At 43.7% G+C, this 19,432-nt stretch overlaps 1 protein-coding gene across 1 annotated transcript in view; it reads left to right on the forward strand.

The window, feature by feature from the left end:
• ptprua (protein tyrosine phosphatase receptor type Ua) overlaps positions 1-19,432 on the forward strand; it is a 202,344-nt gene that overhangs the window by 158,384 nt on the left and 24,528 nt on the right. The window contains exons 14-21 of the mRNA XM_056419063.1: positions 1,582-1,720; positions 3,604-3,633; positions 4,032-4,192; positions 4,656-4,843; positions 7,627-7,699; positions 9,527-9,603; positions 12,451-12,468; positions 16,272-16,308. Of these exons, the coding sequence (XP_056275038.1) occupies positions 1,582-1,720; positions 3,604-3,633; positions 4,032-4,192; positions 4,656-4,843; positions 7,627-7,699; positions 9,527-9,603; positions 12,451-12,468; positions 16,272-16,308 (723 nt within the window). The remainder of the gene's footprint in view (positions 1-1,581; positions 1,721-3,603; positions 3,634-4,031; positions 4,193-4,655; positions 4,844-7,626; positions 7,700-9,526; positions 9,604-12,450; positions 12,469-16,271; positions 16,309-19,432) is intronic.

Here is a 19,432-nt window from a genome sequence, read left to right on the forward strand (position 1 = left end):
AACTGTCTCGCTCAAAGGGCCTATTCTAGTAAAACCAATCCTGAGTTTAGGTTCAACTCAGAAAGCCTCCGTGCTGTAAACACCAATCCATGTTCGTGTGCAATTACATTTCCAGATATCCCAAAATCTGGACAAATGAAATCAACACAATTTGCATAGCTAGAAACCTCCACTAGGTGTAGGTAGAAGGATGCGTTCCTTTAGTCATCTGGATGGGCTCTCCATCTGTAGAAGAAGCACCCTATCTCATTTATTTTTTCCATGACATTAATCATGCCGTCTCATGGGGTCATCGGACCCTATGAGACGGCATAGATCCTATCTGCCTGATGGATCGTCGAGGTCTGGGTCGTGGAATTCCTGCTCCTGACTACGCCACTGTCCTGTTGAGACTCCGCCCACTGTTGAGACTCCGCCCACTCCTCCTCTCTACCTCCATCTGCCTGATGGATCGTGGAGGTCTCCATCGTGGAATATGCCTACTACGAACTATTCATACACTGTCACATTCATTACCTTCGCATTGAAAATGCCGGAAGGTTATGTTTTGATCGCCATGTATTTATTTATTTATTTATTTATTTATTTGTATGCGTGTTATTCGTAAAACTAAAAAAGTATTGAACCGAATCGCATGCAATTTGGTGGGATGATTGTTTATTATCCGGGGACCAGTTGATTCGATTTTGGGATCGATCGGGTCAAGGTCAAAGGTCATGAACAGGTCAAAATCTTTCGCAGAACTCAAAAAGTATTGAACCGAATCGCATGAAATTTGGTGGGATGATTGTTTATTATCCGGGGACCAGTTGATTAGATTTTGGGATCGATCGGGTCAAAGGTCAAGGTCAAAGGTCATGAACAGGTCAAATCTTCTTGAATCACATGGAATTTGGTGGGATGATTGGTTATTATCCGGGGACCATTTGATTAGATTTTGGGATCAATCGGGTCAAAGGTCAAGGTCAAGGTCATGGAAAGGTCGAAATCATTTTTTTTACCATAGCACGATACATTTTTGTCCAATTGGCATGCAACTAATGCCAAAATGTTCATAATTCAATGCCCAATCTTGTGATATGCGAAGGTATGCGCTCTACCGAGTGCCCGTTCTAGTTGAATGTATTTTAACTCTAAATCTGTCCTTCTGGTCACATGACATCTATTGCATCTGTCCATCCTCGAGAGGGATCCTCCTCTGTTGCTCTCCTGAAGGTTTCTTCCCTTTTTTCCCCCTGAAGGGTTATTTGGGAGTTTTTCCTGATCCGATGTGAGGTTTTGGGGCAGGGATGTCTATGTGTACAGATTGTAAAGCACTCCGAGACAAATTTGTAATTTGTGAAATTGGGCTATACAAATAAACTGAATTGAATTGAATCAGATTTACCATCAGGCAGCCAGTGTCCAGCATAAACTGCCAATCTGCTTTGAAATTGTTTAGTTAATTATGCTGAAATTAGCGTGACAATGATCCATGAACCTCAAACCACTACTGCAACAACGACAACCGACCAGGCCTTCCCAGTGGATGCCTTTGTAAGAGTCACCCTCTTCCTCTCGCCTCTCTGTCGCCCGGTGCAGCCGCCTGTAAGGACTCTAAGCGAGCTCTGGAGGTGTCCCAGCATGCCGAAGACATGGGGCTGATCCTCGGGGCCTGCGCCGGCGGTCTGGTGGTCCTCATCCTGCTTCTCGGGGCCATCGTCATCATCGTCAAGAAGGGGTAAGTGGCTGCGAAGATGTTTTTGTGTCCGCAGGCCAGAGACTTTTTTCGGAGGCAAACATTAACGGTCCTAAGTCCTATTGTTCCTCTGCAGAGGAGTGAATTGATCTCTATCCCACTTGGCAGCTCTGGTCTATCGAAAGAAAGCATTTGGCAATGAGAGTGAATTACAACCAGAACTAGTGGGATGGCACAGCATTAATCCCAAATTCTCCCGCCGCTGCCTCAGCCAGGCTTTTGTGTTTCATCTCATCTTTTAATTTCAAGGTCTGCGTATTGACTGAGCACATTCAGATGCAGCCCGCTGACACTGGAAGCGTTGGCCGCCTTCCACCTGCAAATTAACGATGTCGTCGGATCGCACCCAGCAGTGTATTCTCTCTGCGCTCGCCGGGGCGACGGTGGAACACTCATCTGAGTGTGAAATATTTCATCAAGGGGCATGTTATTCCATTGCCCACTCAATTACATGAGGCGAGCAGCTGCGAGGTGCCAGTGGATGGGCAAGTAATTGGTTCGGAAGGTTGTTTTTGCTGTTTTTTTGGGCGGGGGGGGGGAGAGGAACTTCTCTGCCCTCGAGTTATTGTCTCACAGAGAATAGAGGGAGAGTGAATGGGATGTCTGGAAGAAGGCAGTGACTGATAAGATTCATTGGGCCCTATCTCGCAGGCACAAAAAAGGAGCCAGACGGCCGCGTCGGAGGAAACGGGAGCGAACATGTTTATATTTAGCCACCAGATATCGTCGCTCATTTATAGTTGGACTGCAGCCGTAAAATATGTTTCGGTTCGGTCGTCAATCGTAAAATCGGAGCTCCCCCGCAGCACAACTCGGTCGGGTGCTGGTCAAACGCAGGCGGTGGAAAAGAGGAAATGCTGCACACCAAAACTCTGGACCGACTTCAAACTTTCTGCAAGTAGAGGAGCGAGCAACTTTATTTGCAGAGAATCAGATTGTTTTTTTTTAGACACATCCACCCCTTTCATTCCTATACCTTTTTCTTTTTTAATCGGAATACCTTTTTAGTCAGAAAGGATGCCTCGTTACACTGTTTAAGAACGACCTTGTAAACCCTTTTGGAAGACATTCAAAGACTTTTAAATCCAGATTTGTTTACGCTGTTGTAAATAATGCGATACATTTAATAATATAAGTTACACGTGAGTTATTTCAACATGGTTCTCTGATTTTTACATGAGAAGTTATTATGCATTAAAACTGTCACTACAGGAAGAGGTTAAGACATGACATCAGCCTCCTAAATACATTAATGCAGGTTTAACCGACAGGAAACCTTAAAAACATGTGAAGCTTCTATTGGTAATACATTGTTTACATTTATTTTTAAAAAGGGCACAAGTATAAATAATAGTCTTATGATTTATACATTTTACATACAGTTTTAGCAAAATCAGTAACAGTGAAAAGCGTTGATGTGTCATGGTGCTCCAGTGCATGATGAAAGTCAACAAGTTGTACAGTTTTGTTTTGGACTATGGCTCCCAGCTAAGATTTAATTCCACCCTCTTTATTCTCCAGTTAAATATATTGAATTGAACTTTTTGTCATATACATAATTTACATCATTTTCTTTACAATTCTATATTTTCCTCCATCAGAAGGCAAAAGTAAAAAAACTCCATCAGGCATTTGGGTTGTCGTTACACCGGGTTTCCGATGGTGGTACTTTCGGTGGGCAGCCGGCCCTTCCTTCATTCTTTATGCTTTGGTCCTGCTCCATGATTGCTTGCCAGGAACATTCCAACCCACTGAGCATCTTCATTTATCTTTCTGATGCCCATCTTGATAAACCATAGTCGCCTCTCTTTTTTTCTCTCCTCACTCTCTGTCTCTCTCCTCTCCTCCTCCCTCATGCTAATCAGAAGGGACTTCTATTCTTACCCTTACTACCCGTAAGTTACTCCTTTCTCCATCTCCCACCCCGACATCCTGACGCCATCTTCCCCTTGCTTTCCCTTCGTGGTCCCTAGGATCACGAGAGTGGAAATGAGCATTGCTATCTCCACCCCATCCTCCAGTGTAGACCCCCCCCCCCCTTCCTTCTCCTCCTCCTTCGCTCCACCGCCACCCCCTGACACTCTTTTGCTATCACCAAATCGCACTTTCCCCCTCGTCCAGTTTCAATCTCGTAGCCCTTATATTTCCCCCTCAGTCCAGTTTCTCATCTCCTCACCGGTCCTCCTTTCCTTTCTTCCTTATCTTTTTACTTGTCTTTCTCTCATTCTGCCCCCCCCCCCCCTCTATCTCTTTCTCTCTCTTTATCCTCCCGCCTCTCTCTGCATCTCTACAGTAGGAAGACGGTGGCCATAAACAAGGCGGCCATGTCCTACAGGCAGGAGAAGAGTCGGAAGCTGAGCTCCTTAGACTGCAGCATGACGGAGCAGAGCACCCTCCAGCAGGACGAGAAGATGGCCCACTCCTTCATGGACGCCAGCGGCTGCACCGCTCGAAGTAAGACCGCGAGGAACATATGGGTGTCTGGAGAGACGATGACCCCTCCTGCCTGACCTTCAGCCATGTTTACTCCCAAGCATGTGTCCAATCTGCTCTGCCGGAGCACACAATTTGACCCCAGGCTGTTTTTCACTGTGTCAAACATATAAGAAATATCAACTTTTTAATATATTTAAAGGGCTATTTAGGTCGTCAACAAACAAACATAAAGTACCTCACACTTAAACTTGGAAAACAATATTAATTATAATAATTTTCTGGAGGTTTTAATTGCTGGGGTCAAATTGACCCCGAGGGTAAAATATGTCAGTAAATATAAAGGTAACAGGAGGGTTAAACATTGAATGGGGTCAAATTGACCCCAAGGCAACAGGAGGGTTAAAAAAAGGAGGGGAAAGAAGCCGCTCCACGTCGCCGCGTGCGTAATAACGTCTCAAACCGTCTGCGTTTGCGTTCCCAGACGAGCAGCGCAGCTCCGTCAACGAGTCCAGCAGCTTGCTGGGCGGCTCGCCCCACCGCCACTGCCGCAGGAAGAGCTCGCCGTACCACACGGGCCAGCTCCACCCCGCGGTGAGGGTGGCTGACCTCCTCCAGCACATCAACCAGATGAAGACGGCCGAGGGATACGGCTTCAAACAAGAATATGAGGTAGGAGGGAAGAAGAGAAAGACGGACTACGGTGCTACTTGTGTGTACTTTAGGTCTCGGGCTCCATGGGTTTGACTAAAGATGTACATGTTCACAGAGCAGGCGCAAGTTAAGTCCTCATCATCTGTTGAACGGCGGAGAAACTAATGACAGAAGAGCCGATAATCACCTTCGGAGCACGTTTCCCGTGACGGGCTACATCCTTTATATTTAAGACGACAGTGTAAAAGAATGCACACTGTTGTACAGCTACTGTTTACTTGAATGAGACAACAGCACATGCCTCATTCACTTCAAATAGGCCACAGACTTTTGTGTGTATTTGTTTATATTTTCTGCGTTACCGAAAGAATGCACATATGCTGAACGTTCACATCATTTTTGCTCATCCACCTGGAAGAAGCCAGATGCACCTTTTGGGTTCCTGAAGATCCCCGAGGGGTCCGCTCCAGCAAAATCAATGTGTGGGTGACTTTTTCCACTCGATCTGGCTGCCTATCGCCTGGAGAAATAAACAAGATGAGGGGGGATCAGCGTGCATTCTGCTGTCAGACTTCATCACCCTTATTTCCCACAGGGTCGGGCTGCTGCCATTGATCAGACATGTTGCAAGGCATTATGGGGGGTGGGCAGGGGAAGGGGGGTTGTCTATGAGTCTGGCCCCCTCCGTATGGGTCGGGAACTATATGCGTTGCGCATGGAAGCCAACATCTGTACCCACAGCCAGTGAATCAACACATTCCCAGAAAACATCTCATGACGGATGCGGCCCTCTTATGGATAAATTTGTCGTATTGTTTTCACCTGGAAATGCAGCTTCCCCTCAACACTGCAGCACACTGACAGTTCCCAGACAGTCATTGGGCCAGTTGCCATCTCGAGTTTGATCCTTTAGATTAAAATTAAAGTATTCCTGCTGACATTTGTGTTTCAACATTTTGTGAAGGAACCCTTGCGTTGGATCATTAAAGCTGCATTAAAAAATGACGACAAATAACAGCTTCATTTGAGATATGTGGTTTTTTTTAATAATCTTGTTCTACTACCCCCAAGTGGATAAGAAAGTGGATCAATGCGACTTTAAAGAACTGGGAGCAACAAGAAAAATAGATTAGTGCTAGATTGAGGTCATTCATTTCTGAGTGACCTCAAACTAATCTGTTGGCAAATTTCTGCGCTGCAAATAACGCTGTATTTGTGCAAATAACGCAGTATTTGTGCTCTGATATGAGGATTTATTTGTGTCAAAATCCATTCCGCTGCAATCAGCTGTGCGAAGTAAACAAACCATTGGACGGCGGTGCATGTGGCCCGACGTCAACACAAGGTTGGAACAGCTTTGATGGTTACACAAGCACAATCAATGTATTTTCTCACTTCTTTAGACGAGAACAAGTAATGTTGCCCACTTGTTTGTTTGTTTGTATTTTTATTCAGTCAATCAAATCAAATACAAAACAATATTATCCTATAAAAAAAAAATACAAAAGAGAAAGACTGAAAAGGTATAGGTAGAAGCAAAAAAATGCTAATAAATTCCTATCCTAAATTGAAATAAAAATAAATCAGAAAATTAATATAAAATAAAGAAGAAAAAACAATAAACAAGATCAAAAACAAAATATATTTATATATACTACCACATACATCTTCCATATTAATCCGTTTTTAATTACATTTATAACAAGGATTTTTTAATAAATAATTCCCTTAAAAAACAAAAAGGAGGTCACCATTCTTACTTCAATTTCAACATTATTCCATAATTGGACTCCTACAACAGAAATACATCTTCTTTTCATCCCTTTTTTAGCCTTTTGTACCGTGAACTTGCAAACATCTCTCAAATCATATTTACACTCATGTATTGAAAATAAACTTTGTACACAGTCTGGCAGTGACTTTGCTTTAGCTCTGTACATTGTCTGCATTATTTTATAATAAACCAAATCATTAAATTTTATAACACGGGATCTGTAAAATAACTGCAACTGCAACAACAAAGATTTGGCGTTATTCCATCATTTAAATAAAAAATGATGACAACTGGTGGATTTGCCTGCTAATTCTGCCAGCTGGGTCATCAATAAACAATAATTAATTCATAAATGCGTTAAGTCACAGAGTTTCTTCTTTCAGATGTCACACTACAACTAAAAAACTAATGGAAGAGGAAATAAATGAATTTTAGCTCCTGGGAAGGTGAACAGAAAGCAGGATTGTGTCAGACATCACCTGTGAGGGATCCAGAGACAGAGGCAATCCCCTGATCCGCTGGCTTTGGTCTGCAGGGGCTTCACGTGTCACGTATCTATCTTTCTCCATCCCGCTCTCTTCTCTCACATATAGAATCGATTTAAATTCAATCACGCATCTTGTGTCGCCGAGCAGACTTAATAGATGGCTGTGCCAATAAACAGCTGTCACAAATTTAGCAGTTTAACACTCCGGTATTATAGAGCAATGACTTTCTTCAGGCGGTGAGCCCCGCAGTGTCTGTGTCGAAGGAGAATGGCCTCTTCCTCCTCCTCCTCCTCCTCCTCAAGGCCGCAGCCGTCTCTCAGTGCCGCGTGTCGTCTCTCCGCCTCAGCCTCTCCCCGCTATGTTGTGGCAGATGTCTGTTGACGACTTGGCGAGACGCTATAATAGAGAAGTTACTCAGACGACCTCGGGGTAACACTTTGGAGTTTGCATCTAGCAAAGTCGTTTCTACCGCGCGTCTCAAGATGATGTCATGGGTCGTCTGATTAACGCTCAACACGTGATGTCTTTTTCCTTTGCAGAGTTTTTTCGATGGCTGGGACGTCACGAAAAAGAAGGACAAGACCAAAGGAAGGCACGATAGCCTGCTTAACCGTGAGTACCGTGAGGCCAGAAACACTCATGCTGCTCCAAGCTGGCTCTGATTCAGTCTGCATTGCACTGCAGGTTACGGCACACCGTAACATTTATAGCTGTTTATGCATACACTGTAAAATACATCACGATTTAACGACTCTGCTCCCGTGCTCTGCTTATTTAACACTCTATTGTTCGTCTGGTCTTCTGTCCCCTGCTATTCTCTCCATTCACCTGGTCAGCAGCTGCTAAGAAAGACGTAAATAAACTACAACTGGCTGAAAAGCTGAGCTGCCAGATTATCGCTCCAGTGTTCAATAACAACGAACACAGCGCATATGGAAATTAAACTTCACTATAGCCTTCTCGTGTTTTCCAGAAAGGTGATATTTAATCGGACACCTTTTTTATAATCAGTTACAATATACATGTAACAGATATAACCATCACACAAGGAACGCTAGAATAGCTCACTTCATACCTCCAACCCCAAGAACAAACCTCCTCAAACATACAGTTAGCTTTCATGCAATTACTGCTTAGAATGTGCTACCTCCTCATAAAACTCCTTCAGGTAATAATCGGTCATTTAAAAAAACCAATTAAAGGCGCACCTCAGGCCATTAAGCACTTGACGTTTTTGCCTTTGTAGTCATCAGATCCTTCTTTGTCTACATTACGGAGGCACTGCACGATATACATCTAACTAAACTAAGTATCTGACTGTACTATTTTATTATTCTGTTTGTAGTATTTTCAACTGTTTGTTTTTCCCGTCATGTTTTGTATGTGTTACGTTTAGTTCTTTCTGTGGACCCCAGGAAGATCAGCTAATGGGGATCCAGTTAATACACTAAACTAGGCTGCTACCGTGTCTTAAAAGTCTGTTAACACCACCCGGTAATTACTCCTGCTCCCAGTTGAAAACAAACCTTGATATAGTTACGGTTGGATTAACTACAATTAAAAGTTACTTAAGTGGTGGTAGAAGCTTTTAGAAGGGGAGGCAGGTTTTTATCACGGACCCGGCCGACTTTAACTGTTAAAACAACTTCTCTGTAATTGGTAGTTTTAAATGCAACTAAAGCACTTCAAGTAGCAGCTGATGACAACTCAGGTATTTAAAAAAAAAAAAAAAAACATCTTGGTCTTTATGGATGCAAATAGTGTTCTCTGGAAAACAGCGTTTTAAAATATATTGTTAGCTTAATGTCGTCGTAGTTTCAGTGTTTTTTCCGCATCATTGAGAGAACGCCTCAGAAGTAATATTCAGAGGCTAAAACTCTGCATTGGAACCCAGAGGTATGAAACTCTCCAGATGCGGTAGCTACTGTGTTTGAGCCGAATTAATCAGAATTATTAACGCTTGAATTCGTCTTTCATTGCTTTGGCAATCTTTTCTTTTGGTTGACATTGTTCTCGCCTCAGATGAGTCCTACGTACCGAGGTTTGCAGAGTGGGAAGCACTGGTGTCAGATCAATACTCACTCTCGGCAGACACTCTTTGTTTAGCTATCACAATAGATATCAGTCAAGAGAAATATTGGATCCTTGCACCCATATTTGCAATAATCAGTGTGATTGTTTGACTGCTCGTGTCAGACTCTTATTACCAGTGTTGTTGCAACGCCTTGTCTCTGTGATTATGTTGTTGAGGACAGTGTCATTGGTCTTGATATTAATGATGTTGGAACTCTTATATAACCCCAGCGTCGGTTCTGGTGTCGGGGACTTTTGATTGCATGTCAGGTCCCTCTCTCTCCACACCCTAACCTTTCATTTCATTTGACAGCCTGAGATCTGCTTTTGTATTATTAAAAGCCACATTTTTTGGGGGCATTTCAGATGATCGCCATCGAGTCAAGCTCCACTCTCTGCTCGCCGACCCCAGCTCCGATTATGTCAATGCCAACTACATCGACGTAAGTCACCCACACACCTCTGCTCACTCACCTCCGTCTATGCTTATCCCACAGTTCCACCTTAAGAGCTCATACTCGACATCTCCTATTGTTGCGGTCGACCAGAAGACATCTCCGCATCTGAGAAATGTGTGCGCACGTTGTTGCTTGGACTGAACTCTCCATTTAGTAACTACACCCACAAGATATAGAAATATATCTCATGTGTGCTGGTACGTACAGGCTTTGGAGGCCAGATTATCTCGCGGCAATCCCCAAAATCCTACAAGAGCCCGTGAGCTCTGAGCGGCGGGGGCCTCGTGACTCACCCAGATGCTTTTTTTAAAGGCGACGCCGTAGTAGATCCTTTCATCTACTTTCAGATGTTTTTTTCATCTCACCTAACAGTTCAGCTCCAGTGAGTAGCTCAGGGAGCCTCGACAGTTCCAGCTGCGGCGCGGAACTCTCGCCGGATCTCGGTAGCTTTGCACGAGACGGCCCGAAGCGATGTGAAGGACGGGCCAATGTGGTCCGCGGCTCGAGTATGAAGGAGGAGTCACTTGAGGGCGACGGCGAAAAGCTCTCAACCGTCTCGCCTTATTTCTTTCGCTCACTGCAGCGTGAGATGATATGGTCTCTGCACGCTGTATTACGCCCCGCGTTTTTTGTTTGTTTGTTATCCTTTTGTTTGCCGAACAAAAAGAAATGTAAAGTGAACAGAAGGGGCGCGGATCAGTAGTGGATGCCTGACACAGCCTTATGTGGCTGGAATTGGTTAAAGCGGAACATCAAAGCTCACAGTGCCATGCGTGGTCACTTTAATCCCCTTTAGTGCATCGCGAGGGCTCCATTCGGACCAACGCTCCGAGGACCTTTGTGTCATTAACTGTGCCGTCGACAGCGTGTCATGCCGAGACCCCTGGCACACGACACCGCAGCGAAATGATTCGTGGGTGAATCGCGGCAGACGCCAAGGTTGGAATAAACGGAACATTTATTTTTTCGAAAGGTTAAACTGAAAAAGTTCCAGCCCTCTCTCTCCTCTCATTTACATTTTTTTTCCCATTCTTTTTTGGCACGGGTAGCAATTTGTGTCAAATCTCTAGATATTTATTTTTGTAGCCGTCGTTGGCTGACAAGGTGTAGCCTAACACGCGCGTGAAACCATCATCAACGGTTCACTGATATTAACACCAGCTGTGAGTCGGTCTTTTCTTGCGATGCTGCTGCGGCAGGGATGCCTGTCATACTTGTGTTGGAATCAACAGTAATTAGTTTGAAATAAGAAAAAGTTGGGAAGGAGCATGGGAAGTAATGGCTGAGCAGACAAATCCAAAAGACTAATTTCTTTGAATGGCAAACTCATTATACTCTGTGTACTTTATATCTTTGTCTGTCTTTTTTGTGTCAACTGGAGAGGGCTGAATATACCACTTCATTGGTCCGTGTCCCCTTTGAAGAATGCCAGTTTCCAACTTAGTTTGAGGAACTTTCAACTATTTAATTAGGTCGTTTTTCGCCATCTCTCTCATCTGTAATTATAACATTTTACTCAGCAAATTAATTTTCTGTTCAACAAGTCAGCTTTTGGGTCTGTTCGCTTCCGGTTTTATCTCCGAGATCAGGGATTCTCAGTTTTGTGCAACTCCAGTCTCATCACAAATTCTGAGGACAATCTTCTCAAATAAATGACCAAACCAAAAGAATCACAAAAAAGGAGAAATGGTATACTGGGCTGTAAATGTGTTATGACACTGTCAGCTGGAATGATAAATGTAGGATATTCTGTTTTCTGTCACCCATCCCTGCTTGCTGTTATGACTCCAAATGCTATGTTTTTCCTCACCACCTGATTTAGAGATTATACTGGCGCAGGTTTCTCTCCCGCATAAATGTTGTATCACTGCATCCAACGAAATGTTAACTCGCGAAGAATGACTAAACATGCTTCTCTCTACCTGTTGATTATTTGTGATTGGCTAGGTGATATAAACGTAACTGTTCATTTAATTAATCAATCCCTTTTCTATTCATGTGAATTGTTAAGCATATTTATATATATATATATATATATATAGCTTTGTAAATTACCCCAAAAATATTATTCATTTAATCTGACACATAAACTGTAGCTCCGCCTCCCACTAGATTGCACGCTGAGACCCTGGCCCACTGGTTGAGAAAAGCAAGTGTAGATAATAAACTGTTGGCTCTAAAATATATTTATCACAATAATATTTGATAGAGACGACAAACCAAAAAAAAGTTGGTTGACTCAACTCGACTGATTCCCTAACTAGAATGAATCCTGAAGTGTGGATTTACCCAATATGGATGTAATTCCTAGAAATACTGAACGGGGTAAGTGCTGCAGAACACACTGCAGCTTTTAAAGCAATCCTTCACCTTGAGCAATTGAGGAAATGTATTAAATTACATCTATTTCCTGAGGCATCATCCCTGCCATGCCCTTCTTCATCATAAGTCGTGTTAAAGTGCCATCTATGTTATTTACACTAAAGACAACTCTGTATCATCACCGGCTTCAGATCAACGCCTTCTCTCTCTGCCTCTTTACCAAAAACTATTACGAAATAAAGATGTAAAGCATGCAAAAGGTGAGAAGATTCAGAGGAAATTGATACTATAGCAGGTGGCCTCGGCATAGAAACATGGGAATTTCAGTCTTGTGAAATTTTTTCTCTCCACAGGTCCTAATGGCAAGCCGCTCTCTAACCATTTCATTACCCTCTTTTCCTAGTCTTTAATCACACTAACTAGCTCTTGTTTCCTCCCCTACTTTCTGTCTTTCTTCCTGTCTCTCGCTCTATTTCCGCCCCCCGTTTTCAACCTTTTGGCATCTTTTAGATTCGGATAAACAGGGAAGTAAGTATCTTCCTTCTCTTCTCTTTCCATCCACTCTTGCTTTTCACGCTGCCCCCTCTCGCTGTCCCTGCCAACCCTCCATGGCTTTCCCCCCCAACAGCAGCGCTTTCTTTCATTTTCCTTTTCCTTTTTGAGCCTCTGAGCTTGTCCTCTATCACGTTTCCCCCCGAGTTATAATCTTTCAGTGTCGTCTTTCATCCATATTCAGATGCTTACCTGGGGTTCTTGCTTTACACAAGGCTGTCTTATAAAATACCTGGTACGACACAAAGGAGAGGAGACGAGGTCAAATCAAGCAACTCAGATCACGGTAAACAATTTATATGACGACGGTGAACTGTGGAGAGAGAAAAAACAGGCAGCACAGTCAAATACAGTAAAGTGCAAAAAGTCTTTTCGTGACGGCTAACGTTTTTCTTGGGGCCGATATTCATCAGGCATCTCAGCAGGGGAGAGTGTCAAGTCAAATTTATAAAGTGACACCGCATGATGAATTGCTGTTCTTGAGGAATAAGTGCTACTAGCAGGGATTCCTCGGGAGGTGTTGTGGCCGACTAGCTAACCAATAACACGCTAGTCTCAAAAGCCAGGAGCGCTAGCTCCAGGTAGCCATTGAGAAAGCTTGTTCGGTGCCATTTTGAAGGATAGACGGCGCGTTAACTGATAGTTAGCAAGTTCTAAGGATCCTTAGCTTCCAGTTAGCAGATTAACTTGTTATCTTCCAGTTAGCAGGTTATTTAAAAAAGTATCAACCTCTAGTTAGCAAGTTAGCTTTCTCGTTCCCGTTAGTTAATTGCCAGTCAGCGAGTTAGCCTATTAGCTTCCATCGAACAGCGTTTTAAATATGTTCATCTGCCAGGAAGCAGGTTAGCTTGTTACCTTCTTCGTAGCAGGTTGAAGATAACGCCTAAACATGAATCGATGCATTCATGTGACATTTGGCCTGAGCATTCACTAGCAGTGGGTCTGCTGTAGAATGTCTGGGAAGCATTTTATGATTAAATGTCTCTCAACCAAGGACAGATCGAGATGTAACAGGAGGAGCTGGGGATCAAACCATTAGCCGTGTTATTAAAGCACAACCCACTCGTCCCATGCGCCAAAGCCCACATCCGACGCTTTCCAGTTAGCAAGTTGTTGAGATTGTTCACTGCCAATTTAGTTCGACAGTTTCTTAACTTCCAATTAGCAATAGTTAACTGTGAATGAGCAACTTAACCAGTTCAGTCACTGAGTTTATTTGCACTCGTTAGTATCTCCTGTCTAACAAATGAATGCAAACATAACTAGAATGGGCACTCGGTAGAGCGCATACCTTCGCATATCACAAGATTGGGCATTGAATTATGAACATTTTGGCATTAGTTGCATGCCAATTGGACAAAAATGTATCGTGCTATGGTAAAAAAAGAGTTTGACCTTTCCATGACCTTGACCTTTGACCCGATTGATCCCAAAATCTAATCAAATGGTCCCCGGATAATAACCAATCATCCCACCAAATTTCATGCGATTCAAGAACATTTTGACCTGTTCATGACCTTGACCTTTGACCCGATCGATCCCAAAATCTAGTCAATTGGTCCCCGGATAATAAACAATCATCCCACCAAATTTCATGCGATTCGGTTCAATACTTTTTCAGTTCTGCGAAAGATTTTGACCTGTTCTTGACCTTTGACCCGATCGATCCCAAAATCTAATCAACTGGTCCCCGGATAATAAACAATCATCCCACCAAATTTCATGCGATTCGGTTCAAAACTTTTTGAGTTTTGCGAATAACACGCATACAAATAAATAAATAAATAAATAACTAAATAAATACACGGCGATCAAAACATAACCTTCCGGCATTTTCAATGCGAAGGTAACTAGTGTTCTGCTAATACACAGCTGTGGCTCTAAAGTCAACTCTGTTCAAATGGTTTTGGTGTTAACGTTTACCAAAGTTGAACCATACATGAAAGCTATCCGGTGAAAATAATGGAATACAATTGCACATGTTCTGAGAGGTGTGAACACATTACAAGTGATAGTCTTAATTTCAAAAGCGAACAATGCTGCAATAACGATATCAAGTGGATCAAAACGTTTCGTGGCAGCTTTTGATGGGGATGGTAATTGCTCTCACACAAATAACTTCACGGGAAATTAATTCTTGCAATTGTTGGCAACAAAGAAAGGAGGCGACAGCGCTAATTTTGGATTCTAAAATACAATGGTGGCTAGTCGTCAAAAAAACCTTCGACTATCATTAGTGTATTTTGAATCTAATGTCAGATTTGGCAATAATGCTGTTATCCATAGCCTCAACTTGCGCTTGAGAAGCTTTTCATCCGCCAACCTTTCTCTTACTTTAAAAGTACGGCTGCAAGGTATTTGAATATATGATCCTACAGTCTGATGAGAAAACAACAAAAAAACTAGGTGTCAAAACCTCAATCCTGGTAATTTATTCTCCACGGAAAAATCTTTAATTCTCCCCTTCATGTCCTGCAATTCTCTCTGGAAGGATCTCTATCAATAGTTTAAGTTTCAGCAAGACTCTACAAGGGATTATGAGATGCATGATCAATATGAGCACTTATTTTTAATTTACTTGCATTCACCTCAGTCAGCTTTCACAGCTAGACAGTGAGCCAAACGTATCAAAGCAAATCCAGTGACTTATCCTTTTGTTGTGAAAGTGTTGATCGGCTTCTCTCTTCTCAAACGACTCTGCATGTTTTGTTCTTTTCAATCCATTGTGATTTCACATTGCTTGATGTTTTTTTCTTTCTGCTCGTCTGCTGTTGGAATATGTCGTTACCTAGGTGACGGACAGAAAACTGGTTGGCTCGGGGAAACTCGGCAGTGGAAGCTCATGGGAATGAGGGTCACTGCAATCTTTCATAGTGACGGCCATCCATCTCAACTTCCCTCTGTGGCATGACAGTTATGGAATGTAATTCGTGCTCCTGCCTGGCTGAATAATGTGTATATCAGTGTTTGTGTGTGTGGTGGGGTTGTTGGGTTGTGGGGCGGCTGTACAGTATTTGTACAAATGTTTACCCTTATACAACAGTTGAAATCACTTTTCCCATGATTGATGAGAGGGCGCACTAATCCTAACTCTTGGGATCTATCATGCTGGCCTGCTTTGCATTCAGAGCACAGGGTCTGCCTGCTGTATGGCCCGGGCGCCGCTAATAGCCTTCCAGACCGCGCACACTGTATCATAACTGCACTAATGGAAAGCCGAGCAGAGAGGAGACGGCCAGATCAGTCACTGCCACTGAGGTAGAATTACTCCCAGAGCCGCAGAGCCCTCACTTGTCAATCTACCTTTTGATCAGCAGCGCTGGCTGCATGCAAAGCAGCGCACAGCAGACCGCCTTTGAAACGTAGCTGCCTCACTCTGCATGACCTGTGGCTCGTGGTCAGACAGACACAACTGGAATCAATGTCTCTCTCTCTCTCTCTCTGCATTAAAATTCAAGCGTTGTCCTCCACCTAAAGAATGTAGCTGGTCAAATGTGCTAATGTATTTTAAGCAGAGCGTCACCCGGCCGCTGAAATACCTTCACACAAAAAGCAGAGCAGAAATTATAGCAGAGCGCCGACTTCAAAACCCAGCGTGGAGATGAATAGGAGATGGCACGAAGCTGAAAATGGAGAAAGAGACTGAATGGGAGGGGTGAAATGAAAGTTAGAGGTCCCCGAGTCTCACTTCATCATATGCTCTTCTACTTATTAACTCTCTCCCATCTCTTCTTCCTTCTCATCTCCCCTCCCTCTCTCTCTCTCTCTCTGTCACACAGGGTTACCAGCGATCAAATCACTTCATCGCCACCCAAGGTGAGTGTAAAGTGCCCAGCAGCCGTGTTTGAGTGCGAATGTTTGTGTTAGTCTGTGGCGTTCTTTACACAGCAGCCCAGCTGACAACATTGAAATGACTTCACTGAATTATGAATGTGTAAACAGCGAGGCGCCCGCGTTGCCTCGCGCTCACGTCTGGATTTCCACCATAAAGCATCACTTTCTTCCTCCCGTGAGAAACGGTCCCATAACAATCGACTGCAACCGTCAGTCAATCTGCACCGCAACGCCGCCGACTGTCGCTCTCGGTGAAGTGCTGCCGCTGCGTCCCTCCTCCCCGCCATCTGCATGTGCGAGGCGCCATCTCTCCGATGTCATTTTGATACACTATATAAGCTATATTCCCCAAGCGACACATAGAGAGAGAGAGAGAGCGATGCAGACAGAAAGAAGGAGAGAAAGATAGAAAGACGTTCTCTTTATTCTTCCCCAGCTCTGATCCTATTTATTCAGTGGATATGTTTTTCACTTCGTAATCCCCCTCTGATTTCTTTCCATGTTTCACTTTGGTCTCAGTTCTACCGCTTCACAACCTCAAAAAGTCTCTCTATCTATTTCTATTTCTCTCTCTTTCTCTTTCCCATTTTGCTCACAAAGTTGTTCTGCGTACAAGAGATGCATTCTTCTGGAGGTGGAAAGAGGGCCACAGTGTGCAATTCAAGAAGAAGCATTGGAGGACATATAACTTGTACTCCAATTAGTTTTGTGAATAGAATACATCTCATCATTTAAAAACAATTTTTTAAACGAGCAAAAAAAAAACGAAACAGTTCTTAGAATGTTTCATTTCATTCTGTGATGAAAATTTAGAAAACCTATCCAACAGAAGAATATTCAATGCACAGAGAGAAATGTTAGTGTTATGATTATCTGTGCTGTCATGACAGAATGGACACTGTGGTTAACTATGTCACTCCACAGAGTTCAGTGCCGCATTTACTGCAAGCATCTTCTATAGTGTAGTCAACTGCATTAATTGAAGGACTTCCCTCACGGCAGATAGTCTGTGTCGCGATGTACAGTATTAAGTAAAGGTCACCCTTGTTTTGGAAGCCCGACACACGTACAACTGCTGAAGAATGTGTGTACATGCCGTTACGCTTCGGGTGCTAAGAACTACACTCAATGCTGTACCTGAACGCATCCTGAGTCGACACTGCCCTGAAGCAGCAAATGTACACATTGATGAGGCCGTATTTCCGCAAGTTAGTTAGTGTTTTCTCCGGCGGCATTTTTAATCCCACAAAGGGCTGGTAGTTGGTGACTGTAGTGTAGTTAATACCAGAGAGCCTCCAGTTACCGGAGCACATATTCTCTGCTGCCCTCGCCGAATTTTATCATCCAAGAACATGATATCGAGTGTGCGGTCTGCCTGGTTCCATGTGAATACAGCATAAATCGACCAAGAATGTGAAAGTCCAATGTATAGGTGCCATAATAATTGCAATCCATTACCTTCACTCACGAACACACGAGGCGCGTCTCCACGTATACACTGCTTTGCACACAGCGGCCGCCATACCGTGCACGCACCGCATCATTAAAGCTGCCACTTGCCCCGTGGGTGGAGGGTTGATTTGTTGTATTTTAGATGGGTCTTAAAGGCAGCAGGTGCTCCGGGCTAAGTCTCTATTACGTCCAGAGATGAGGAAGAGGGAGGAGGGGTTGGTGAGGCGGAGGGCGGAAAAAAGGAGGAGAAATGCCAATGCTCGCTCCGAAAAGCCCGAGTCCAAAGCGCCGGCATTTTGCGCGATGCATACAGATTCAGTCGGCCGCTGGATTCACACATCATCTGCCTCTCAGCCGACCGGCGCGGCCCGCTGGCGAAGATGCATTAACGGGCTTCTCGTGCTGCTGCTGCAAAACATGTACATCTGATATCACTAATACACATAGAAAAGCAACACAGTGATTGCTGACAAGGGAGGGCGCTGTGAATAACCCGTGAGGAGGAGGAGGAGGAAAAACAGCGGTTAAAGTAGCCGCCCACATGGTCACGTTAAATGTACACCGGCTGGCGTCGGGTCAAATCGGGTCAACCGCAGCAAAGAGTATGTGTGGACGCTCTTGTGAACGGAAGGCTTCGCTCACACCGTGGTGTTGTTTTTATTTAACAAGCATGTACGGTTGTTTCTCCTCCTTCTGTTGTATTTATTGGCCTTCGCAGGTCTTTTCCCTTGAGCATGAAGTCGAGTGCATTCCTTTTGATTGATCTTGTTAAGACATCTGGAAGAAAAAGCTGTGAAAAAACCAGCACTACTCGTGTTTGTTTATCGGTGGAGACTAAAAGCCTCTACAGGACTTCATTTTGGACTTAAATGAAGGATCATTATTTCCATCCTCGTTAGATTGTGACACTAGTCCATTACGGAAATGCTCCTTCTGCTTGACTTCCTGAAAAACCATCCTTTCCAAATATACCTTAACGAGCACCCAGCGTTTCTATCACATCAATCACGTTCTCAAACGTCTCTACTGGCAACCTGTTTACTCCAGAGTTGGCTTTAAAGGATGAGGCGGGTTTTTACTTATTTATCAGAAAATCCTATTACGGTGAAATTGTACAGGTTCAGTTATATCAGAACGGGAGAGAATTTAATAATTGAAAGAAGAGCAAAGAGCAACACTGAAGGCATTTCTCGCTGGAAATAGTGTCATTCTTTTTTGATGTAAGAAAAATGAGTGAGATTCAAGATTCAAGATTCAAGATTCAAGATGTTTTATTTGTCACATACACACACAGGGTGTGCAGTGAAATGAAAGTGGCAATGCTCAGCAGGAATGTAAGTACACACTATTTACAAATAAAAAACAACACAATATTTACAGTAAGTGTGTGTGTGTGTGTGTGTGTGTGTGTGTGTGTGTGTGTGTGTGTGTGTGTGTGTGTGTGCCTAAGAGGGGCAGTTGTGTGGTCTATGTGGGGGTCCTGGTGAGGTCGGAGTTCACAATCCTGATGGCCTGAGGAAAGAAACTCCGTCTCAGTCTCTCTGTTCTTGCAGCGTGACTACGGGCGCCTGCCTGACGCAGCAGCTGAAACAGTCTGTTGTTGGGGTGGTGAGGATCCTTCATGATCCTGCGGCTCTGGTTCTGCACCTCCTGG

This window comes from Pseudoliparis swirei, chromosome 1 (assembly GCF_029220125.1).
Source record: "Pseudoliparis swirei isolate HS2019 ecotype Mariana Trench chromosome 1, NWPU_hadal_v1, whole genome shotgun sequence".
Classification (NCBI taxonomy): domain Eukaryota; kingdom Metazoa; phylum Chordata; class Actinopteri; order Perciformes; family Liparidae; genus Pseudoliparis; species Pseudoliparis swirei.